Source organism: Phycodurus eques, chromosome 19, assembly GCF_024500275.1.
Source record: "Phycodurus eques isolate BA_2022a chromosome 19, UOR_Pequ_1.1, whole genome shotgun sequence".
Lineage (NCBI taxonomy): Eukaryota > Metazoa > Chordata > Actinopteri > Syngnathiformes > Syngnathidae > Phycodurus > Phycodurus eques.
The window spans coordinates 3,080,118-3,107,100 of record NC_084543.1 but is presented as its reverse complement, the minus strand read 5'-3'; the positions used below and the strand labels follow the sequence as shown (position 1 = coordinate 3,107,100).

The window sequence follows — 26,983 nt, the reverse complement described above, 5'->3', positions numbered from 1 at the left end:
TACATTTTTAGAGAAGAATATTGGTTTCTTTTTCTTTGGCAAAAGTTGGCTTTTCCCCAAAAAAGAAAAAGTGGTAAAATTCCTGAAAAAAGTTATTTTTAGAGAAAATTTAAAAAAAAAAGGTTCCTTTTTCTTTTTAGCAAAAAAAGTCACATTTTTATTCCCCGGGGGAAAGTCGTCTTTTTTTAAAATAACATTTCCTAGAAATAAAATGTATTTTTTTTCATCTGAAGTTTATTTTGCTAGATTTCTTTGGAGGAAAATGTAAAAACAATAATGTCTAATTTTTCACAGGTGTAAACCTTTATGTTAAATTGCGGAAAAAGTAAGAATGGTTCCTCAGCTCATAACAATTAAATCCTCAAATATTTATTTATTATTATTTTTTTTTTTAATTAAAATATGAAATATACTTACCATCGGGGGGCGGCTGGGGGGTTGCGTAGGCCTCACTGTGGTGGTACATGGAAGAACAGCCAGACACATCTACCAAAAAAAAAAAAAAAAAAAAAAAAAAGAAAGACTTAAATGTTATGTCAAATTTTTGAATTTTTTTGAAAAGGTTCAAATTACTGTGGAGATTGATAGCTTCATAAGAGAAAATAAAACAGTTGTTAAGTGAATTAAGACATTATGAAAACATTGTAATTGAACACTTCACCGGCCATATTCACTATGCGTAATATTAATGATGCGTGCGTGTGTTTGAGTCCCAGGAACAAAAACAAACGAGCATAATAAGCACAAAAGGTGCAGCAGTGAGTCACTGCAGCGGAATGCAACGCTCACGATAAGATGCCATTCATAGCGTTTGGTGTGTGCGCGCACGTGGAAGCGTTTGTAGAGGAAATTAAATGAGTTTGCCGTGATGATGGACAATCATTCCAAGTGTATCACAGCAGTTATATTATTTTACTTTCATTTTGCGGATGTATCTAAGCTATTCTTAGGAATTTCTTTTCATTAAACAGAGATGGCAAAAGTACTCACACTGTGTAATTAAGTAAATTCACAGATACTTGTGTATAAAAATAAATACTCTGGAATGTACTTTGGTACAAAAGTATTTTTTTTTTTATTTATTGTCAATGACATACAACAACTGCTGTGATTAGTAATAAATAAATAAATAAAAAATCCTATTTTTAGAGAAGTATTTTTCTGAGAAAAGTACAAAATTGGAAGTAGTATTTTTTATAAATAGAATATGATTTTTTTCCCCACAAATAATGTAAGATTTATTTTTTACTTTCCATGAAAGTTTGTTTTACAAGAAAAAAATAAGTTATTGTTTGAGAAAGAAAAGTGGACTTTTTTCTTTGGAAAAGCCTTTTTCCAGAAAAAGTTGCAAAATAAAAAGATTTTTTTTAGCTGTATTTGTTTTTTTGGTTTCATGGTTCGTCCCATCCCTATCCCTCGCAAATAGCAAAATGTACCATCAAACTGTACTTAAAATACACCAAAAGTAAAAAATGTTTTGTATTTTTTTTTGTTTTTTTTAATATTTAACAGTCTGTCTGAGTACAGCAAGTACAAACTTCCTTCAGATATGTTTGATTGCACTTCACGTTTTAAATATTGTCCATTTTATTTATATTGAATTCAGCGATTCATGGGCATAGCACCAGAGCGAGCCCGCGTACCGCACCTTGAGGACGGCTCATTTTGCGCCATTTGCAATATTAGCGCCACCTCAAAACGGGTCACGCCACGTGACTCGGCGCCGATCGGCCGCACGGTCGGCTGGGGTGCGTCCGCAAACGTTGACTTGCGCTCGCCAGGTTCATCCAAGTGTTATATTTCCTTTTTTGTTTGTTTTGTAAATTGGAGCTTGTTTTGAGTGGAAGAGTTGGTTTGTGCTTGGAGCTTGTTGTAAATAAATAAATAAGTAAAATAAATAAATACATAAATAAACCAAAACAAAAAACTCCTCCGTACCCTGTACACCCACGCCTCCCACCAATCCCCCCTCCTCGACCCAAAGCCCGACGAGCGAGCGGTTCGGGTTACTGCGGCCACGCTCATTTTTCCATTATGAGTTCATCGGAAGCCGCCGGTGCAACGCGAAACCTCGCAGCCTCCGTCGGGGACTCTAGTCTTTCCTCTGCCCTCCACTTTCTCAATGAAATTCCTCCACCGCAACAAGGAGGGAGGGGAAAAGGGAAAAGAGGCGGGATTAGGGCGCGGAGGGAAGACTTGGAAAGGAAGGAAAGAAGGAGGGCGAGAGAAGGTGTGAATGCACAAGAAAAGAACGTTCTTTACTTTTCCCTTTTTTCTTCCTCGAGTGTCCGCGGAGTGGAGGGGAGGAGTCCAGTCCAGTTCACTTCAGGGAGAATAAGTTTGTTTCTACGTGGACATTTTGTTCCCCAGCTGGCTGAGAGGGGAAAAAACTAACTCGGAAGATTTGCCTCACCAGGATTAATCATCTCATTGAATTTTGGATTTATTTATTTTTTTCCGCCTAAAACACTTCAATGCAAACACTGATAACGCGATTTTGCTTGCAAGCCGAATGAGCTTCGTGTGTTTTTAGACTGGACAAGAAAAAAAGTATTATGAAAATAATGTTTTGGGTTTTTTTTTTGTTTTTTTTAAATCGCCAAGAAAAAAGAAATCAATTTTCTGAGGATTTTTTGTTTTACTTTTTGAGGAATGAAACATAATTTTATGATAGTTTTATTCCAGGATAAAGATTTTTCTTCTCGAAAAAAAAAATAATCATAAAATCCCAATTTTATCCTACAAAAACTACATTTTTAATTAAAACAAAGGTGACGTTTTAGAAATAAAATGACTTTACCATAAAAAAACATTTTTTTCTCTTAAAAATACAACTTATTCTAGAAATTTAGCATAAATCTTTCTAAAAAAATGATATGAATAATATTTCAAATACAACTTCAGCTCTAAAAAACAAAATGCTACTTTTCCCCACCCTCAAGATTGTGATTGTATTTTTTTCCCCCTTTCAGTGTGGCCATAAATCTCTTCGGCAGTATTTCAACTTATTTAAAAAAAAACCCTGCAAGACAGAAATCATTGCAAAATGAATTTTTCTCCAGAAGAATAAAATGTAATTTCCTCACAGAAATAAGAATTTTCTTCAAGAAAAAATACAACCGTTTTTCTTTTAATGATGATTTTAATTTTTTTTTCTTCCTAAGATTACATTTATTTTTCTCCGAAATCTTTTTCTCTTTGAAATCCTTTTCCTTAGAAAAGTGAATTTCTTTTCTATCAAAATATGACATTTTACACATTCAATTCATCTAGAGAAAATGTGACTTATTTCTCCAATAATGAACTTTTATTAAAACAATAATAATCATACAAAATGTCAGACTGATTTCCCCTCAGGTGTTGTTTTCTTCTCAGTGTGGCCCTAACCCTCCTTGGCAGCATTTGAGTGAAATTCCTTGGTTTGATCAGTGTGGGCCACCGCAGCGGCGTCTCACCTGTGTCGTAGGCATAATCTGCAGGCTCCTGCTTGACCATCATGTGCGCCGGCGGGAACCTGTGCGGGTGCAGGTGCGGGTGTTGGGGTCCGCGCCCTCGGCCTTGCCCCGGTCCCGCGCAGTGCGCCCCCACGTGACCCGCCCGCTCGTACAGGGGGTCCATGTACTCTTGTTTGAAGCTCTGCTGGAGGTAGGGCACGCAGGGGTCCGAGTGCTGCCGGTGGTAGCCCCCGCCCGGAAGTCCGCCGCTGCCGTGTCCCGCTGGGGTGGAGGGCATTCGTTGAAAGGCCTGCGAGGGTGCAGGGAACTGGGGGCACACGGGGTCACCCGCGGGGCCTTGATATCTGGAAGTGAACGACAAGATTGACGATTCCAACTCAAAACGTTTGGGGTGACTGCATAATAAAGGTGTAATTGTGACGGGCACGGGTCACCTGGCGTTGAGGGGGTAGGCGTTGCTGGGCAGCGGCTGCGAGGCGGCGGCAGGGTTCATGTAGCCGGCGTCGGGCCGGCCGGTCGCCGCGGGTTTCGGGGAATAATGCTGCTGCATGGGGGACATGGGGTTGCCCGGGCAGGACCGCTTGGTCGCCCCTGCGGCGGCCCTTTTCTGCTCATAGGCACTACGGAAGAGGAACACGCTTGTTTGAGGCGATGGAATTTGGGCTGCGGTTTGGCTTTACGAACTTTTCTGAGTCAATATAACAAACACGACTAACGGAAGCCGCTCGACGGTCGACATCAAGCTCACCAATGAGCCGAACTCTCATTGCCGCCACCATATTGGATGTGGCAAAGTGGTGAGGGCTTGACAAGATTTACAGTAGATTACGAGGGCGTGGTATCCATGCGTACCTGGCATAAAGGCACTGCTCTCCGCTTGCGGCGTAGCCAAAGTTGGGCTTGTGGCTGCACGACTGACTGGGGTCCGAGCCCGGGCTCTGCGGCTCCTTCTTGATGGTGACGGGCGGGCTGTGAAAGGCCACCGCTATCAATACACACACACACACACACACACACACACAACACAACACAGAAAAGAAACACAGTTAGCACTCGGCTTGCAAAGGGGTGGGCGGTTTCCCGTACATTTCCAGAAAGTTTTTGGTTAATTTCCATGGGAATTTAGGACGGCGAATGTGGGGAATGGCGCAAATTGGAAACAATATAGTACACTCAAAGACACAATACACAAGGACAGGATATTTACTTTCAAATACTTGAACATCTTTCACATGCAACACAGCGCTTGCGTGCCTGCGTGTGTATGTGCATAGTGAACGCATTCCAGGCCAAAGAGCCCTCGCCCACTCGCCTGCCTCGACTCTCTCAGACACAACAGCGGACGAGTCTGCCACGACAGCAAACGTCACACCTGCGTGCCAGCTACGCACACAAAGTGGGTATTCTTTCCTATTTGCGTCCAGATGTCGACGGTCACGCGTCGGCTCTATATTGACATCGATGATACGGAAGCCTCGCATCTGCACGCACAAACCAAGCTGTCAATCAAAAGGGGAAGGGGGAGAGGGGCTTGGGGGGACGTTTTTGGTAGAACTTTCTAATGCGCACCCCGCCGCACCCTCAAAGAAAAACACCCCAAGTGAAGCTTCAAGCTGTGCCGAGGGCTGGTGTTTATTATGCGAGGGGAGGCTTTCGGCCCGAGACGTGTACAGGATGTTTTTCTGGTCCCGACAGGGTAAACAGCAGCAGCTGTGCACTTCCAGCTGGGGGAGGGGTGCATTCATTCATGTGTGTGTCTGGAATCTCTGTGGGTGTGTACCTGTGTCTGTGTGTGTGTGTGTGTGGGGGGGGGGGAGATAATTTCACGCTGCGCTTCATTCAGAAAAAATGGTGGAGCAACAAGCATGTGTGGCCTGAAAGTGGAAGAGCTGGATGATTTTGGAGAGGATTCTGTCAAATTAAATACTCTTCTGTTCACACAAGAAGAGTAAATTAGCAACACTTTTGATTGTTTCACCGCCTTGGATCGATTGTTTTTATTTTTTAACAGTATACTTACTTACTTACTTACTTACTGTAATGCCCTCACATTTGGGAAAGGAGACCCACAGTCACCAATCCAGTTTTCAGCCGTTTATTGAATGAAATGAAAGTAAAACACAAACAAAATGAGCGCGCTCACGCAGGAGCAGCTGTGGGCGTGTCCACTGACTGCAGTGAAACCACGGCCCGCTCAGCTGTCAATCAAATACCGCGACGACCACCTGGAAAAATAGATGCTTTCCTCGTCTGGCATCTCTCGTGTCGACACATAAGCTCATGTTTCGAGTCGTGAAGTGACGTGAATAGAGGCGGGCCCGTCTACATCTCAGATCGAGTCGCTCTTGGCGACTTTCCTCAAATCAAACATGCACTTCCAAAAATAATCCCTGAATGAAAACAAAGCGAGCATAGAGTAAATGATGGTGTCTACATTTACAAGGCAGTGGCAGTCTTGTAAACGGAAGCAGCGAGAGAGTGATGTTCCTCAGGTCCCTTCCTGCCTTTTATTTGGGGCGATACAAGGCCCTTTCTCGATGCTCTGTTATGTCCTCCCAAGTCTAAACATTCTAGTTCCAAGCGAGTCCCAAGATACTTTGACAAAAATCAAGCAAGACAAGTCGAGTCCCCACTAAATTTCAGGCACGACAAATTAGTAATAAATCAAGTCATATAATATTGTTCAGTCATATATATTTGGATACTCGCCACTTTGCACTCAGTATCTGTACTTGCGTTAGTTAGCTGTACTAGCGTGTTCGCAATGACATTGTTTTAATTGGCCCAAACCAGTCTCGTTGTCTTTTTATTGTCTTCTCAATAAAATGCGTAACCATCAGTTCATTCAAATCCCATCCAACCGCCGTTTCCTCTGGAGTCCCCCTGGGCTCTGTCTTGGACCCCTTCTATTTGTCATCTACGTCCTAACACTTGGCAATATTTTTCATAACTTCAACTTCCACTACCACTGTTACGCGGATGACACCGTGTTCTATCTCTCCACTAAACCCACCGCCACTCTTCCCCCTTCCTGACTGCTTCTCTGCACTCAAACACTGGTTCTCATCCAACTTTCTCCAACTCAACAAAAACCAAAATCCTACTCATAGGTTCCAATTCCATGCTCGCCAAAATTGACAGTTTTTCCATTTCTCCCTCCCCTCAAGTGAAGAGTCTGGGTGTCATCCTCAACAGCACACATAAACAACATCACCCGGTCTGCATACTTTCATTCATGAAACATTAATTCCCTCCGTCCACCCCTCATAAATCCATAAATTTTAGTCAAGCAAGTCCCAAGTCCTAAAATTGGCGACTTAAGTCTGACTCGAGTCAAGTCATGTGACTCGAGTCCCTCACCTCTTGCTCAAGGACTTTATTAGGAGAGCCAGGAAGTTTTCCAGTTCTAATGATAAGGATCGTAGATGAAAAAAAAGCAGATGTTTGCATTGAAATATACCAGACGTCAACTGTGGAAGATTCCCGGCAGCTCTTTTGAGTGATGAACTAATTGACTGGTCCTATCGATTTGCTGGAATTTTATAGCAACTGCCAATCCCAGCCCATTGTCGGGGGCTACAATCGGGGATGACCCCCGGCCGGCTGAAGACGGGGCGGGGAGGGTGGGCGTACTTTTACATATGTAAATGTAGACTGTGGTAAAGGATGGACGATGCTGGGAGAAAGGTGATGGTCATGGCTGAGTGCTTTGGGAAGTGAAGGGATCATTACATCAGAAGGCGGGGGGGGGGGGGGGGGGGGGGTTCGTGGGCTTCCCATTCAACACACATGCACCACAAACAAATCACCCCCCCCCCCCCCCAACTTCAACCCCACCCATTCCAACCAGCACACAATGGGCCTCTCAGCTGAGACGCTCTAGTGGGAATATATGTCTAGTGGATTCCTGTGGGATTCCTAAAACACACAAGCGCGGATCAGAGGGACTCACTAAAATAAGCTTCCATGAATGACAGTCGTCTGTAAAGCTACATTGTAAACGCTCTTTCACCACTCTCTCTATTATTACTGCATTATTTCTTTCATAATAATATAGAACCATTATGATGATAAACATGAATCATAGCAACGAGGATATATTATTCTTTGATGCGAAGACTTCTGCCATGCTCAGTAAAATTGTTTTTGGGGGAACATCTGCCACAATTTGGTTGTTTTTAGATCTTGGCAGGAGTACACTTTGCAAATCCCCTTAACAGACACCTGACCCCACAATTCTATTACAAAAAAATAAATAAATAAATAAAAAGGCAAAAATTTAGTAACATCGACCTTTTGTCCCCCAAACTGAATTGCTACGGTCATTTCTAAACAAATCCAATGAGTTGGGTTGAGATTTCTGTTTATGGTGCCAAACTATCTAATATGTAATTGCCTCAAATATTGTCATGCCACCAAATGTTATGTAAAAAAAAAATAATAATAATAAATAAATAAATAAAGTGATTTTGTTCCTTTACTCCACCAAAGTCATTCTTGAAAAACTGAAATTTTAGCAACATAGACCATTAGTCAGCCAAATGGAATTGCTATTACTCAGGCCTAATACTAAACCGCTCCACCGAGTTTGGACGAAATCTGCCATTTATGCTTCCAAACAACAATACAAAACATACAGTATGCAATTACCTGAAATACAATAATACCACCAAATGTAATGTTTAAAAAAAAAAAAAAAAAATGCCATTTGAACAACACCAAAGTCAATGAAAAAAGACAGCAATTTTAGCAACACAGACCATTAGTCAGGCAAATGGAATTGCTCTATGGCAATTCCATATACTACAAACCTCCACTAAAAAAAACCCATCTGTTTAAAGTGGCATATGGTAAAATCCAGATCCTAACTCCACTGAACTCAATATAAGAAAAACTTAATTTTAGATAGAATTGCTCCTTCCATGGCCCGTGCAACACGCCTCCACCAAGTTGGGTATAAATCGGCACTGTTTATCCAAGCCCGCAACTCTGTAATGGCCCGTGACAGTATCTCCATATCAGCTAAACAAGTCCTTGCCATGAGTTCCCCGTGTTACGGTTGATAAAGTTCTTGCAGCCATGAAAGGGCGGGCTGTAGGGACGCCCAAAGTGAAGACAGAACTGGATCTGGACAGTCTTAAACGGGATGTTTATGCTAAACTTTGCCAAGTCTCGAGCTTCTGGAAGTCTGCAGCACACGACAGCTTCGCTGGCTGTAACTCAGTGGACATCAGCCCGAATGTCAAACACCACCAAAAACCTGTGACGTAAAAAAGAACAAAGAAAAAAATGCACCAACAAGACGAGAGTTCTTCCACTTAACTCCATCTCGTGGGGTTACGTGCTGCTCGTCGGCCGTCGTTTGTGTAAAACCCCCCGCGCGCACGCCAAATGCTTTCGATCAATGAAGCCACTGAAGACAATTATGCCACGCTGGTTTGAAAGGTTAAAAAGGAAGCTATTGATTGACAAGAATGGCTAATGACATTAGCCGCAAAACAACACAATCATTCAATATTTGACTGGATGTATTTGACACAGTTAAATAGTACACACTGTACACGCCCCCTTTCACTGGAAAACATGTCGTTTTACCACCATTTACAACTAAATCCTCCAGGTAATCTTTCTGCCTTTGGAGGTGTAATTCTTAGTTTGACAGTGAACTTCAACTAGGAGTGTCAATACATTGCTCCAAGCCTCTTGTTTGAAAACATTTCACTTTCTGCCAAACTGCTGCTTGTTGAAAAACTCATACGTTGCGTCACTTGTATCGCAAGACACCGCCGTAATTATTACGTCGTGCGGTTGTGTGAAAGAGCACAATTACGGCAATATCCCACTTTGCTGAGTTCGCCGTGAAATGATCTCTCTGTAAAAGAGGCTACAGAATTATGCTACCCAAAAAACACAAAGCACACAAAAGCAATTAAAATGTAATCAATCTATTCTGTTATCTGGCATTGTAAATCATGGAGAGACACAGGAAGTGAGGCAACAGAACGCCATCGCAGGAGTGTGCAGCGCACAGAAACATCTGCGGGACAGGTGCGCTCTTCTCGGGCCGCTGCGCAATCAGGAAGTCAGCGAGGACGAGCGCAACCAGCTCGTCGTGGTCGTCATCTCGCCAACGGATCCATTAGCGCTCGCCTATCTGATGGATACATTTTTAACGAGATTGACGGGAAAGTCAGACAGGTGACTCGAGTGCGCGTCACGCCTTGTTTTACGTCGATTCTTGATTATTACGAGTAACCTCTTGGGATATGCGCTCGTTTTCGAGGGGATCAAACAGAATAGTTGCAAATGAACAGGACTACAGACGACACAAACAAGCAAATTCAACAAGACAGCAAAACAAAGCAACAATAGAACAGTGAAAACAAGAGCCAATTAAAAGTAATAACAACAACAACAAACAAGGTAATATGGCGGCACAGTGAGTGACTGGTTAGCACATCTGCCTCACAGTTCTGAGGACCGGGGTTCAAATCCCAGCCTCGCCTGTGTGGAGTTTGCGAGTTCTCCCCGTGCCTGCGTGGCTTTTCTCCGGGTACTCCGGTTTCCGCCCACATCCCAAAAACATGCATGGTAGGTTGATTGGAGACTCTAAATTGCCCGTAGGTGTGAATGTGAGCGCAAATTATTATTATTTTTCCTATGTGCCCTGTGATTGGCTGTCGACCAGTTCAGGGTGTACCCCGCCTCTCGCCCGAAGATAGCTGGGATAGGCTCCAGCCCTCCCGCGACCCTTGTGAGGATAAAGCGGTACAGAAAATGGATGGACAAGGTAATATAAAGTAATGAAACATTTTCACATTAACCATTTTCACATTAACCTTGCCAAATGCGACTCAACTGGAAAATCACAACAACAACAAAATTCAGTTGGCAAGTCACACCCGCAAACCTGGCGATTGACCCTTGCACATATAACCAACTCGCTGAAATAAAATTTTAAAAACTGCAAGCGCTTGGGTACTTATCAGGAAACATTTTGGGGCTTCACATATACTACTGCATTTTTTTTTTTTTTTTTTTTTTAAACCACAAACAGCATGGTGTCAAGGAAGAAGCGGATTGCCTTAGCTATATTGAAATAATACAATGGGAGGAAACGGGCAAGAAATAAAGAAGAGCCTGTGGATACATGAAAGGCTAGCGGCAATGCTCGCCCCATTCACTTGTGCATTTCCGCAACAGAGACTCTCCACACTTGGCTTTTCAGCCACAGGTGCATGTTGTGGATTTTTCCCACCCCCAACTTGATACTACTGGTCTGTTCCGACATCATATTTTAATTTCACGCATTATTAAGCAATTTTAAAGTGTTGAAAGTAGTTAAAAAAACAACAACAAATCTATTAACTCTCTTGAACGCTCAACTGTTTGGGAAGTGTTGTAAAACGCCTTTTCTGTCTGTGAGACATTTGCTTGCCTCAAGATTGAAAGCATGGATTTTTATTCTCTTTTTTTTTTCAACACAATAACGATTAAAAATAGTTAGGTTAGATACATTTGGATACATTCTGCATATTAAACGACTCATGGCTCTCAGAAATTTGAGAAAGATTGGTAAGGTTTCCTACCATTTTAATCAATGGCAGTGTAATAAATTAGATTTTGTTTGGCGTATTAAATTAGCGATTGAACATGGGAGCTTTAAACTTGAGGGATTTCTTAGAAATGGGCTTGGACAAAAAAAGAAAAGCTGTGGTGAATGTGTCACAGGACAACTTAAGGAAACGGGAAGAACTGTTTAAGATATACAGTAAAGGGTAATATAACTGTAACCAACCGTCTTCTGACAAAAGAATTTGGTTTGTCAAGTTTATCATACATAATACGACGGTGAGTTGTGAGAATCTGAAAAATTCAGACAGTACATTTTGAGAAGGGTGGTTAGTAACAACATCAGCATATTCAAGGTTTGGAAAAAATGACTTGTCGTACTGTACCAACCTTTTCCTCACAGCGAGGGTTAAATCGTTGGCTCACAGGATGCGCGTGTGCATGACGGCTGTCGTACATTGCCGTGGGTTTCTGCAAATGTCACAACTTTCACTTCCCCCTGTGTGAAAATTGCTTTCGGTGTGAGAAGCGACTTGTCCGAGTGTGTCGCCACACATCAGTCGACATTACGGTCAGTGGTGGCAAGTATTGACATAAATAGGTTTTCAGGTATCTGTACTTTACTTGACTATTTAGTTTTTTAAAAAACGAAACGTTTATTAAGCTAACCACACAACTTTGTCTGACGAAGGTCTACTAGCTTCATGCTCACACACAATGCAAAACACCATAGACGGGCTAACGGAAATAGCATCAAGCTCACAGATTGTGTTATAACCCTTTAAGCAACGGATGTTTGAACTCAAATGGTGCAGCAACACATGTAGACAGACAATATAACAATACTTGCAGGCATATATTCTTGATCTTCGGTAACAAAAAAAAAACAAAAAAAAAACGAATATTGCTGCAGCCTACTGAGAGGTTGTGACCGTCTTTTTTTTTTTTTTTTTTTTTTTTTTTGCATGCATGAATGGTACTGCCTCCTGGTGGCCAAGGCGCACACCAGAGGGAGCCCCACAATGAGTGTAAATGAATTTAAGTCAAGGAACCACTTACAGTAATAAAATCCGTCCTTACAATAGAGTCTTGTTTTTACACAAGTATGTTTACTTACAGTACAGCGTGAGTACTTTTGCCACGTCTGATTACAGATCACGGCCTGGTCAATTATTGCTTCTTTTGCAGGAAAGGAAACGACTGTTATGGATGTGTCCCACACTAAAGAGGGCGATAAACCCCGCGAGCGCCGAAGAGCCTTGACGTGATGCGTCAACGTTCTGACGTGTTCCCCCCGCTGTCCACTTCACTTCCAAATGTGCCGCGTTTGCGCGTCTGACAAATGGCCGCCGTAAATCCGACGCTCACGGTGCAGGACAATACATCCGTGTCCCGGGACGCGCTCCGCGAGAGGGACATCCCGTTACAGGCCAGGGCGGGATGTCATTAATCTGACACCATATTGACTCCGCACTCCCAATCCCTCTCCACAATATAGTCACCCCCATCTCAATGTTTAATGTAGCAATCGATGCATCCACACGTTACTGAGACGATATAACGAGCTCCTGCTGCTTGAAGGGATTACTGTGGGGCTGAAGCGTTGGACTAGTGTATGGGAAGCGCAGTATGCATACGTTGAAGTACGCATTACATGGTTAAAGAAAAAGAGAATGGCAACAAGCAAGTTTTGCAACTCAAACATAAGAGAGAAATACGGCAATTAACTTCACCGATCACCCTAAAACTCACGCAGGCAATATTAGGATTCCCACATAGTTTCTAGGCAGAACACAAACCTCTTTGTCTTCATTTCGTACAAATGTTTGGGATGGTCATTTCGTTACATCTGCGCAGCCTGCCCTTCCCACAACGCAGGAGCCAATCATGTTGCAGCGGGGCGTGTCCTGCCGAGAAACTATGTGGGATTCCTGGCAATAGTTAACTTGCCAGTAAATGGTCATACTTTACGTGTTTAATTAAGAAAACAATTAAGGAATGGATAATACAGAGACTAGTTTGGGACTATTAACAAACTACTGCATTTGATTGTGAACGTGTCAGTAGAGCAACTGTGACTAAGATAGCGAGCTGACATGAGTAAAACTACTGAATGCCAAGTTGCTAATGTGCGAATATACCGCGGCTGAATGCATGCACATTATGAGTTGATATGTAACTTGCCAAGTTGACTTGACTCAACGAAAAATACAAAACCGTGCACTCTGCAATGTCATATCAATCATATGAGATTAGCTCGAAACAATGAAAAATGACTTCTGGAAGCTCTTCAATTTAGCACGCTAGGAGTCCATTGGCTTGAAATAAGTAGCACACAATTCTTGCTCATCCTGTAACAAGCGCCCAGTCCCTCACTCAGCCCCTCTTAATATCACGATGGAGATCTCCAAATGCTCCACGACACGTTTGACCCGGACGTCTTTCCTCTCTTTCTCCGAGCTGATTTATCTGCGCTTTATCGCTATCAAGTCATCTATCAGTTGCTGTGCTGGGGGGCGGCTGAGGATCGATGCGCAACACTCTGCTACACCCAGCGCTCCCACGTCAACCCCCACCAGCACGCCTCCTCTCATCCAAGTCATTCTTCAACCGCTTAACACCAATAAAGCGGCACGTCAGGCCGTCTTCTACAACGACTTCACTACTGTGCTTAAAGACCATGTAAAGTCAATTCAAAGATTTGTTTCTAAATTATACAAATTTGAAGATAATTGCTTAACAAGTGGAGAGACTGAGAACAATGTAGTATCGAATTGTGGAACTATAGCGTTAAACTCTTTTTCACCATTTATGTTTTCTTGATTTTTGGGGCGTGGCTAAAATGGCACCCAGTGACGCCAAGCAGGGGTGCCAATGTTTTTAGCCATGACTGTGTAAAAAGATGTATACGCTTTTTTTTTCCCCCCATGCAATCAGACTAAACTTTTCCTGTTTTAGGTCAATTAGGATTACTCAAATTATTTCTAATTTGATAAATGCCAGAATAATGGTCATGGCTAAAAACTGTAAATGTAATGTAATTGACACCCCAAAAAATATTTTGTACTTTTTACTTTTCTACTTCAGTACATTTTAGAGTCTGTACCCTTTCACCTGTATTAGGTAACAGAGTTGAATCTCTACTTTTTACCGGAGTCCTTTTTACACAAGTATCTGTACAGAGTAGGAGTACTTTTGCCGAGGGAGCAAAAATCCACCAGTAACGGAAGCTCCCCTAAAAAAGTTTATAACTGCCTATAGATGCCACAATAGCGGCAAATCAGTACTTTTCTATTAGACAGGACTATGGCCTGACTAAATAAAGGTCCTCTCCTCACCTCAACATAGTTTCTTGGCACCAAGATGGCAACAAAGCAACACTTTTATATTAGACAAGGCTCACGAATAGCAGTAGAATTGCATATTTGTGGAGGAACACACCGTAAATAATTGACATTCGTCCAATTCTACGCTGATTGGCCGGAACGGTGCAAATGATGACGACATCATGTTGTAAAAAGTGAGCGCAAAAACGAGCGTCTCTTAGGTGCCGTGAGTGAGGGCTCGCCAACCTCAGCTGGCCTTTCACAAGCAGTCCATTCATAAAACCACTGCTGCGCGTGTGTGTGTGTGTGTGTGCGCGCGCGCTGACTTTAAAGGACTCAAACGTGCCAGGAAGGAGGCATCGTGTTGGTGGCTTGTGCGCTTGTTTCTGGCGGGCACCTGGCTGTTTTCACTGTTGCGTAGCACCTCTATTTTGGAAAAAGAAAAAGAGGACGAAGGAGCTGCGTGTTTTGGAGTCGAGGAAGATGAGGAAGAGGAAGGGGAGGCGGGAGGCGCTCCACCGACCCGCCTCGGCCAGTGTCCAACGAGAGGAGGGCCGAGGACAGAGCCTGAGAGACGTGCTGCGGGGACGACTAACCATTCAGGCTTATTAATGAAATGGTTTTCAAACCAGGTCTGCAAAATATCTTGCAGTGAATTATGCCCTGCATATCTGCAATTACTCCTCCCTAAACTGGAAGAATGACCTTCTCAAATCAAGTTAAAAAATATTTAAAACAAGACATTTTGTCCTTAAAATAAGTGAAAAAATTCTGCCAATTAAACTGGTATGAAATGACTTAAGATTCTTAAAATAAGTCTTCTTGTCTCGCTGAAATTTTTGAAAGAAGTCAAAACGGTCATAAAATAAGAACACTTTTCACTCGAAAAGAGATACATTGACTAGGTAAGTTTTTATGTTTTTGCAGCGAGCTTTGGGCCAATCGGATCCATCTGATAGATAGCACATTCCTCGTGTCACAAATTTCCAACAAACGAGCTTTAAAACAGGCCGCCAAGGCTTTCCGTGGTAATTACTTGACGTCCAAACCGGCTGAAAAAGCCGCCAGGAAACAGCCACCAGGCTACTACCTGTTTGGTAGCTTAGCAACCAGTGCCAACTATGGACATGCTCGCACCCGGTCGCCCTGCATTGATGGACCAAAACATTTTCAGACTGAAGTGATCAGGGCACGAATAGCTGCCATCTAGTTGTTTTTGTATTCATAAAACAAAAATTATGAAAGGAGTGAAACGTAAAGTGCGAATGAAAGAATGAGAACTTTTTTTGCTTTTGAAAAGGAGCGTTCGGAGCAGCTCGCCGCACGCTTCCGCTCGCCTTCTCCGCCATTCACTCCCGTGCCTCCTCGCTTGCGTCTTCTCCCTGAAAAGGAGAGCAGTGGCGCTCTATGGCCGCAACTTCCTACGTAATTACTGCAAGGCACAAAACCAAACAATCGTCCCATAGAGCTCCAAAATTGCTGGATTAGTTCACATCTTGGAACACTCAAACTGTGTGTGTGTGTGTGTGTGTGTGTGTGTGTGTTAGAGAGAGAGAAAAAATGAGAGAGAGAGAATTCAACACACACAGGAAGGGAGGGAGGGCTTCGGAGTATCCACTTGGAAAGGAGGATGAGGGAGGGGGGGGACTGTAGTCTCTTTTTTTTTTTTATGAATGGAGAGCGAATGAGGGAGCTGCGGATAGCCACACTTCCTCTTACGCAGGCGGGGAAGAAAAATTTATGAATGGCTCGCGTCGAGTGTAAACAAAAGACGAAGCAGCTCTCGGCGTCTTGCTGAATGCTGGCTCGTGACCTCCACACGCAACACAATTCGGGAATCTGGACCACACCGGATTTTCACAGCAGGAAAATATTAGTTGGATTCTCACATATTTTGGGCGACTTTATGTCTTCGTGGCTTGATAGCCGTTAAACACACACGCAAGAATGTTGCACGCCCAAACGTATTGATAAACGCGGAGGTGCGGGACTTGCAGCACTCACGCTTTCTTTTCTCAGAGGAAGGGTCGGACATCCGCACTTTTTGTAACATGCATTGGGAATGTGGGTGTTTAAACACTTACACTGTTCCCCTCAAAAGATTCGACACCCACATTTTCTGTCCCACCCATGGGCGATATGGGTATTGAAAAACCCACGCTTTTCCCAGTGAAAGGGTTTAACATTTTTTTGTCACATCCATGGGGTATGTAGGTGTCAGCTCACCCACACTTTTACCAGTAGGAAGGCTCTGACACCCATGCTTTTTGTCACACCCACGGGGATGTGTGCGTTTTAAAACCCTCACTTTTCCCAGTGAAAAGGTTCAACACCCACACAGGTATGTTGTTTTTTAACACCCATACTTTACCTTATAAAATGGTTTAAGACCCACAGTTTTTGGTCGCACTTGCAGGGGATGTGGGCGTTTCAACACCCACAATTTTCCACAGTGGAAGGGCTCAAAACTCTCACTTTTCCTGGCGAAAGTGTTCAACACCCACACGTTTCTTCTTTTCCCACTGTTATTGCACAACAATCAACACACCATCAACATCTCGCCCGTCAGCAACTCCAAAATGTTAGGGTGCGACCCTGCACCCCCACACCCGCCCAGACCTTTGCACCACCGTGACCTGCGAACAGAGCGCGCTCGTTAAGGAGACAGACGAAAGCCAGGCAGCGGACGAGATAGTTTCAACAGATGTACAGGTATTGCACAATCCCTCAGTGTGACATTCCGGCATGTTATTTAAGTGTTTTTTTTTTTATTTGTTTTTTAAACCCTATTAGAAGCCACACCCGTGCAGGTAAGAAGCTAACGCGGTAAACAAGCTCGTCCGCAGGCATCAATTATACTCCAGTCAGCCTGGATTACAGTCTGGCTTTATGCTTTTGTACAAACACACACAGATGTCAGTTTCAATAACAGGTGAGTCACCTGCACAGATGTCTTTCAATATCAACACTGGTTGAACTTTTAACTCCTGCCAGCCAAGCCAGACTGATCCCATTCTTAATATTGCTCACGTTAATGTTTAAAATTGCAAGCAGGTTAAATCCATCATCCATTGTAGTGAGTGAAAAAGGAGACAATCAATCAAAATCCTTTGAGCAAGCAACGGCGAAGGCAAGCTTGTAAACAAAAACAACACATATGCAACAAAAGAACAGTCTTCATCTAGTCAGCGTATTTGAATCGGCCTTTTCCGAAAATGACTTTTTTTTTTTTTTTTTTTAAACTTCCGATTGACTAAAATAGTCTCTTAATTTTTGTTGTCCCTGAAGACATTTGTAGTGCTCAAATATTGTTTTCATGTTCCCAAGTCCTGAGTTTCCCCACACTTTATTACTCCAAGGCTGATATTACACATTCGAAAAATGTCACAGCACAGAGCACACCACCCAAAAAAAGTGTCACAAATTTTTTTTTAGACTTAAATAATGATCACCTTGTCGAAATTCCCTTGACATTTTTGTTAATCAGGGCCTGTTGAACTGAACACAAAACTATTTTACAGTAATGGTTGTTCCTGTCACTATATGTGGGTGGCATAACTGGATGAACAGACACATTTACAATGTATTTTAAAAAAAGCGTGTTCAAATAAGTTGATTATAATGACGGTATATGAAAGCGGTATTTTAAACTAAATGTTTTCAAAAAATTTTTATGGTTGCAAAATGTTTTTCTTGTGGTCAAATATGTTTGAAAAATGTATTTAAATAAGTTTGATTGTGTTTGCAGAGTTTGGAGGATGATTTCTTTAAGGCTTAAACTATAACATACATTTTATTTATCCCATTATAATGACATACACCACATAAAGTACTTACATTTTTTTTGTGTGTGTTCAAATACATTTTCAATGTGTTTAAAATCTCAAATTTTGATAAGTGTAACTGTATCGGGAGGGATTTTAGTTGGCGTGTTGTGAGGTTGTTTTGGCCTTGGCTCAATAAAGTTTGGGTAAGACACGGCCGCAGTGGACCAAACCGGATTCTTTCAATTCCAAAATCCCGACCTGTCAAAGACACAAGTCGTCAAAACCATGAGAGGATCTTCAAGAACAAAACACTCCTTGCGTGTCACTATAGGCAGCGGTCAAAGTTGAAGAGTTGGAGTGACCGTGAGCAGCAGGGACGCTGTCTGTCAACACAAAACGTCCCTGCGCCTTTAAATGAACTGCCTGTCAAAGTGGTGCCGCCCCATGACCCCGCAAATCACGGTCGGGTCAGCAGTTAGCGTCAGGCGGACAGCCGATTGGCCGACCGGGCCAGAAGGGGTTAAGTAGACATGACCCCTTGCGCGCCCTCGGGTTCATCTGCGCTTCGTCCGGTGTTTTGTGCTCTAATGGACGGCGACAATGTTGCGGGCAGGCATCGTGACACAAATGCGGGATGAAATGGCGCCGTGTTTACACACAAAAGACGGCGGGCAGGATGTCCCCGTGACCCCCGCCAAAGGCTGTGACTTCTTTCAAGTTCCCACCAAGCCAGAGGTGGGAGTCAATCAGGTAAGAAATGTGCAAGTCGTATCGTAAGTCTCAAGTCTTAACCTTCAAGTTTCAAGCAAGTCCCAAGTTACTGTGGCAAAACTCAATTCAAGTGGAGTCGAATGTCCACTCAATTTCAAGGAAGTCATCACTTGAGTTAAGTAAATCTTAAATCATATAATCTTGCTCAGTCACAACATATCAGAAGCCAAAAGTAAGCCGAAGTCTTACTCCGTTAAGTTTCAATCGAGTCTCGAGTTACTGTGGCAAAAAGTCGAGTCGAGCCCCAGGAAATTCCGAGCATGTCGAGTCAGTCAGGTAATCACTTTGGATCAGCAAGTCAAGTTATATAATCTTGCTCAGTCACAACATATCAGTGGCGGAAGTATTGTCAATCGCATACGGTATGCGCAAGTCATAAGTAAGTCAGAGAAGTCAGTCTCAAAAATCAAGCAAGTCGAGTGCCTACAAAATTTCAAGTAAGTCGAGTCGAGTCGTTACTTGGGTTCAACAAGTCATAAATCAAGTTATCCAATCTTGCAAGGTCACAACAAATGTCACGTTATGTTGAAAATGCTGATTTTCAAATGCAAACAGGAAATACTTGTCATGTAGTTCGAGTCAACGTTAAGTCCGGTTTTTCACATTTTAGCCAAGCAAGTCGCAAGTTCTAAAATTGGTGACTTAAGTATGACCCAAGTCAAGTCACGTGATTCGAGACAAGTCGTGTGACTCGAGTCCCCCACTTGCTCCAAGCTGCCAAATATTTCATAAAGATGCACCGACCACATGTTTGTACAAGGGCGCACCACCCCGCCGGGATCCTGAAGCGCCATTGTGAGCAAAAGGGAAGCGCATTCAAATAGGTTGCTTTCCCTTTTTACATCTTCCCGCCAGCACAAAGCCCATCTTTGGACCCGAATCTGCTTGTTTACCGGTTTCCTGAACCAGACCCTCTCGGCTTTTCAAGCGCATGCAAATGGCAGACCGCACGGCACAATACGGAGGCCCTTTGGTGTCCTGTCTTTTGTTCGCCGGAAAGATTACAGTGAAGGTTCCAGGCCGACCCGTGATAGATGTAAAAATCCACAATTTAGAGACACCATGGAAATTCTTTTTTCCATCATAGTTTTTTTTTTGTTGTTGTCACAGCGACCCCCACAGACACCTCCGCTGGCCCACGTTTGACCTCGCCGTCCCGGCAGTGGGCCAGAAACAACACGGTCAAGTCTAGTGACACCAGATCACATGAGATAAACAATAAAATCTCTGGGGGTAAAAGACCCGAAAACAATCCGATGGATCAGTGAGCTCCGAGAAGACAAAGAAAGTCAAAGTACTCACAGTTCTCTGAGTGGAAATCTGGAACAAACTGCTCGTCGCTGTCGGGAACCTGAGCTGGAAGTAGAAGAGACGAAACTTCACATAAGTACACGTTGTAGATTATCAAACTTAAAAAAGGACATTTTCAGACAAACAGACAAAAGTGAAATCAAACAACAACGGAGGAAAATGTTTTTGTCAGTGGGCCCTTGTGAATTTTGAGAAATCTGACATCAAAGTTCAGACAATTTACATAACAATTTCCTCCACACTGAGTTTCTCAGTCCTGTCCAACTTTGAAACCAAACCCTAACTTCAAAACCTAACCCAAGCCTGAAACCCTAATTTGAAAACCGAAACTCAGACTTTAAAGCAGAATCCAAAAACTCAACTCCGCACTATTACCCCAGACTAAGCGCTAACTTAAGTTTGAAGAAGACTTGCAACACTAACACTGTCTTGAAACCTCAACAAATGTTTGAAACCCTACATTAAAACGCTAACCCCGGCTTTAAATTCTAACTTTGAAGCCGACTTGTGGCCTTAACCCTGGTCTGAAACTCTATTGTGAAAGCCGAACTTTGACTTGAAACCCTAACCCAGGCTTTTCTGCATTATCTAGTTTTGAAACCCTACTTTAAAACCCAAACCTTGGCTTGAAACTCTACCTTTAAAGCGGACTTGTAGACTAACCCTAAAACTGGCTTGAAACCCCAACCAAAGCTCGAAACCCTTCAGTGAAGCCATAAACCCTGGACTGAAGCCCTATTTTGAAAGCCGAGCCCGGAGTTAAAACCTGAACCCAGGCTTGAAACCTTACTTTGAAGCGCCGCGCCCTCTCTTCCACCCGCGTGCTGTCATGTAAGTGTGAGTGCAACGCAATGGAAAGTCACACGAAAAGCTTTCTGCTCAGAGTTTAGCTCATTCATTCGAGAGCAGCAAACAACATGCCTGTGAGCTTACGGCCCAGCGGGAGGATTCTGACCTGCGCACCCCCACAGGGGCGCGTTGGCACTCATTTCCAACCTGCATGTGTGTGTGCGCGCGCGCAACCCCGCGTCCACGCAGCACAATGGTGAATGGACGGGGATTCCTAACGCCAGCCCGCAGCACAATAGCGCCTGTCTGAGGCCGCTTGCACCTGGGCCGCCGTCGCTGACTGGACTCATTCACGTCCACCCGGGATGAGTTTCATTCACTAAATCGGGTGCTTTTGGAAGGGCGAATTGCGGCGGGGAATCGCTGATCACATCAAGATGTCGCACGTGTACACTGACAATTCCTGTTCAAGTCTCCCAAAATCAACAGAAACAAACAGAATATTTTTTTTTTTTTTTTTTTTCCAAATATTCAAAAAAATGAGCCCAAGATAAATCATTTCAAAACTTCTTCCACCGTTGATGTGATCCAAAACCTGTACAATGCAATTGAAAAAACATAAACTGAAATAATGTGGTTGCACAATTGTGCACACCCTCGATAATTGGGAAGTGGCCGTGTTCGGGATGAACCAATCACATTCAAACTCATGTTAAATGGGAGTCAGCACACACATGCCACCATTTAAAGTGCCTCTGATTCATCCAAAATACAATTCACCTGTACTAGTAGACTTTTCCTGACATTGTTTTTGCTTTCTAGGAGAAGCCTGAAGATTTTGTGCTAACCCTGATTCCTATTTGGAACTGTTTATAATTCCCTCCACCTTGCCTAAGGCCCAGTTCCAGCAGAAGAAAAACAGTTTGTTTTTGCGTTCTAGTAGAAGCCTTCAGGTTTTGTCCTAACACTGCCTGCTATTTGGAACTGTTCATAATTCACTTCAGCATGACTAATGCCCCAGTTCCATCTCAATTGTTTTTTTTTTTTTTTTGCTTTTTAGCAGAAACCTAAAGAATTTGGAACTATTCATACTTATCGTTACCTTGACTAAGACCCCAGTTCCAGCTGATTTTTTTTTTAGCTTTCTACCATAAGTCTGAAGGTTTTGTACTAACTATTTGGAACTGTTCCTAATTCCCTCTACCTTGACGCGGGCCCCAGTTCCATCTGAAGAAAAACAGCCCCAAATGATGATGCTCCAGCCACCACGCTTCACTGTATGTATGGTGTTCTTTTGATGATGAGCAGTGATATGTTTGCGCCAAACATGCCTTTTGGAACTATGGCAAAAGAAGTTCACCTTTTGAATTTACATTTTGCCACGTGTTTGGGAGACTGAATAGTATTTACCTTAACTTATTTATTCAATCTTGAGCGTATCAAATTGTGGAACTATTTCACAAAATATCCATCCACAGTCCAGATTGTCCCAATCCTGGACCACAAGTGATGCTCATGCGACAAAACAATCTGACTCGCCGCCCCCTCCCCCATCATTTCATCAGCGCTTCTTCACGCGTGATGCTGACGGAATCCAGACTACCACGGGTTAGCTAAACAAATTCAGCGCGACAGTGACAAGTGGTATCCGAGCCGGCGCTTTGTCACGGCGCCTGGCACGTTTCCTCGCTCGTTGAGCCAGAACAGCCAGTTCAGTTGGTCTGGATCTCTGCACTGAACATAAACAGCTGCCCGTCGAATCAGAGTCGATTAGAATTTGAGCTAAATACGAGCAAATGCGTCGTGTGGAAGTAAACACAGTACAGCAGATACAAGATATTTTGTCTCTGGTTTCAGTCCTTTTTGCACAACTTGCTGATCTCTAGCTAGGAGCTGAAAAGCCAAATTCATACAACAGGCGTTCGATCTGCCAAAATGACCACGGATGTCCATTTCTATGCCTTTCTTTGCCTCTTCCAATCTCTCCGTATCTCTGTTGCAACCTGCCGATGACACTGTGACACGCTACGCTCAGTGGCCGGCCGGCACGATGAAGACGATTGTTAATACCAATTCTAATTCCAGGTTGATTTCTGGATCCTACGGTAACCCCAATTAAGCCTGGAGTAGGGTTTCAAATTAGTTCTGCGCATGATTATGCTCTTTAGGTTGTCTCAGTCCTGCTTGTCCACATTGAATCCACAGTGCGAGGCCAAGACGAACAGCAGGCGGCCAGCACAAAAAGAGGAAATCCGATATTTCATAAAATAATTCACTTTTTCTTGTCATCGCACTCCTCCTTCCTGTACACAGAAAACCGGATGTCCAGATGACATTTTTTTTCTGGTTCAGACACACATCATTGATTTGTTATGTAATGTAGCATCCTGCGGCCTACTGCGACCTAATAATAAAAACATTACCCGCCGTTAAGTTGCCACTGTTTCGCTTTGGGGCTCGGCTCGGCATTTTTCAGAAAGCACACAACGGCGCCGTCCGGCGTTTAGCCGCGCACATCCGCCGTTCGTCAACAGCTAGCTTGATTGGCGAAGGCAGGGGATACCGGACCTGATCGTGAAGCAGACCCATCACGACGATGAGGATGATGACGAGGAGGAAGAGCCTCACTACTTATCTGCTGTGTGTGGCAATGTGACAAAACTACTCACACTCTGTAATTAAGTATAAAAACAAACACTCATAAAAAAGACTGGTAAAAGTAAAAATACTGAGTCGACTCCTGTACTTCAAAGTACTGATTCTGAAATGTACTTAAGTACAAAGGTAAAACCAAAATGTCAATTTCTACTGTCAATTATATACAGTACCCGAGGTTACGAGCCAAGTGCCATTGACTTCTGAGTTGAACTCATTTTGTTACCATGCTCGTTACTCAAAACGCTCACATCAAATACTGTAATCTTAATATAACCTCAGGGGGCACTTTCATAATAAAGACAGAGACACACACAAAAGAAGAATTTAACAACTGACTCAGTAAACTAGTTATATTAGTCATTCTGCAGAGGATAAAGAATATATGCCAATGAGTATTGTTACATTGTCTTTCTACATGTGTTGCGCCACCGTTTGTGTTCAAATATCTGTCATCGTTAGCCTGTCTATGGCGTTTTTCACTGCGTATCCCTCGCCTCCCTGAATCTGTTGTCGAAACGTAAAAGCCTATTTTGAAAAGGTAAGGAGTAGAAAGTACAGCTGTCTGTTTTCAAACGTAGGGATTATAAATAAAGACTCCTCTGAAAAATGAATACGCAAGTACGATAACTGAAAAATAACATAAGTACAGTAACTGAGTTTTTGTACTTTGTTATTTTCGACGCTTCCAGGAACTTTGAGCTGCAAGTCAGCACAAGAATGAAAGTGTGTTTGTAAATCAACACACACACACACACACACACACACACACACGACCCTCCCCGGTGGGAGTTCCTGGGCGTATAAACCCGAGGGCCAATAAGACAAGACGTAACAAGCTTCCCGACGTTTGCCCTCCGCCGCTTCCGCTCTCCTCCTCATCGTGGGCAAAAGGGGAAAAGGAAAAGGAAAAAATAAAAATACAAATAAAAAATCCCCCGTAGCTTCCCTGGCGTTTACAATCCGGGCAAATCCCTCACAAGTGCAATCGCTGGAGATAAAGTCTTTAATTAATGCGACAGGAAAAGGTCTGCGCTCAAGCCGCTATTTAAAGTTAAATAACATCTTTGCTGCACTCCATGTTCAGCTGGGATGTGATTACCAAAATAAGTCAATATGTCACATGACATTTTTTCCCCTACTTATGATCATAACTGTGATTATTCACAGGGCCACAACCATTTCTTCGGACATTTTATCATCAAAAGGGATATTTTGCTGTGGATTTTCTTCTGTGATTTTCTTTATTTTTGTTATATGGCATGTGTGGTTTTACAGGTTTGGGCTGTGTGCGTGTGTGTGGTTTTTTTTTTGTTTTTTTTTTAGTAGTTTAATTGAGGTGCAATACCTACTCTTTTATTACCCTCCTGTTATGCTGTGGGTCAAAATGATACAGTAAAACATTTAAAAATCTCGAGGAAAAACTATTTGAAAACTTTCACAATTTGGAATTTTTTTATTTTATTTTTTTAAAGTAAACAGATATTTTAAATATTCCGGTTTTCCCCGAGCAACATTTTTATTTTGCTTGTGAAAATGACCGAGTTGCAAGTTTGAAAATCCAGGGAAAAAAAGAAAAAAAATGATGATAAAACTTATTCTGCTGCTGACATTACTTTATTTATTCTTTTTATTTGCAAACACACCGCTATTCATGTATTCACAAAAAGTCACCCAGCATTCCTGTTAAGCTACGGGTCAAAATGACCCACTTCAGAAATTCTTTTTGTTTTAATGTAAAAAAACAAACAAACTTTGCCTACTCGTCTAACTTTATATTATATATTTTATATATATATTTTAAAATTAAGTTTTAAATTTGCAAACAAAGGTGTGACTTCTCTGGTATTAAAAGCACGACGTAAAACCAATAGTGCGCTCGCCTCAGACGTCGCGTCTCGCCAACGTTTTTTTTTTTTTTTTTTTAAACGGCCTGACAATGACGTACCCACGCCGGCGCCTCTCCTTTTCACATGCGGCGTCAAAAGCGACAAGTTGACTTCACACCAGCGTCCCCCAGCACACAAACTCAAAAGACGAGAGGCAATAAAAGGGCAACAATAGTTGGCGGGCTTTGTAGTTGAAGGTCCGAGTTGTAGTCACACTTTAAAAAAAAAAAAAATAAATAAAAAAATATTTAAAAAAAAAAAAAAGTCACCCCTCACGAATTGGTAGTTTCCCAAAACATTGACTCAGATCCAGATTGAGAATTTATGACTCACTTGATTGTAGATAAATAAATACCATATAGAAGTTAAAGTTGTAAAAAGGTGGAAAATGTGGGGGTAAACAAATAGCGGCTGTGTTTAAAAATGGAAAGAAACAGATATTTGAACTCAAATGGCGCAGCAACACATGCAGACAAACAATATAACAATACTTACAGGCATATATTCTTTATCCTCTGCGAGAAACGAATAATAATTTGAATGCAGCTTAGAGTCGCAGTCATTGCGAATGTCTTGTTCGTTTGTGCTTGCTTGACTCTATTATACTGCCACCCGGTGGCCAACTTGCACACACCAGAAGGAGCTGCAATGAATTAATCATGGACAGTCTTTACATTCTATTTCATTGTTTTATTACTATGTTTTTATAAAGCAAAATATTACTCTATGTACAGTTTTTTCCTTATTTAAAAACATTACAAAAAAAAAAATAATTTCGGCGGCTGGAACTGATTAATGGCATTTCCATTCATTTCAGTTGGCAAAGAAAAATATATTTTACCCAACGACTGTAGTTATATTGTAAGTTCTCTATAAATAGCCAACCATCCATTTTGTAAAAATGTGGTTTATTCATATTTATTCCTATGACTTCCTGCTAATTCCCAGGGAAATGTAACCACTTTGAAAATTCCTGGAATTTTGCGCATATCTTGAAAGTGATGTTTCGAGCAACTCATCAAAGTCTTGTTTTAAAGAAGTGGCAAAAGTATTGACACTCTCTACTTGGGGAGAATACAGATACTGGCATGAAAAAAAATATAGTCATAGCAGAAGTACTGATTCAAGTCGTTCACTTAAGGAAAAGTATATCAAAACATTTTTAAAAGTCCGACACTGGAATGTACTTAAGTGACTATCCCGACCTTTTTTTCCCCGATCGCAATCAATCAGTCGGTTGACATGAATTCTATTTGAGTCATGCTGTCATCCGCAGACGTTGACAAGTAAACAGGCAATTTTCACAAAATAAAGAGTAGAAAGTACAGCACTGCTTGCAAATGTAGGGAGTAAAAGTAAAAAACTGTCAAGTACAGATACCCGAAAAATCTACGAAAGTAAAATAATGTAGTTTTTTTTTTTGCTTGGTTGCGTCCCACCACTGCAAT

At 42.4% G+C, this 26,983-nt stretch overlaps 1 protein-coding gene across 4 annotated transcripts in view; it reads right to left on the bottom strand.

The window, feature by feature from the left end:
* Positions 1-26,983, bottom strand: part of etv4 (ETS variant transcription factor 4) — a 33,978-nt gene that overhangs the window by 5,244 nt on the left and 1,751 nt on the right. For all 4 annotated transcript variants that reach the window (XM_061705820.1, XM_061705822.1, XM_061705821.1 and 1 more), the window contains exons 4-8: positions 20,194-20,247; positions 4,308-4,440; positions 3,890-4,075; positions 3,456-3,799; positions 418-486 (exon numbers count right to left, since the gene is read on the bottom strand). In XM_061705820.1, coding sequence (XP_061561804.1) covers positions 418-486; positions 3,456-3,799; positions 3,890-4,075; positions 4,308-4,440; positions 20,194-20,247 — 786 coding nt within the window. The remainder of the gene's footprint in view (positions 1-417; positions 487-3,455; positions 3,800-3,889; positions 4,076-4,307; positions 4,441-20,193; positions 20,248-26,983) is intronic.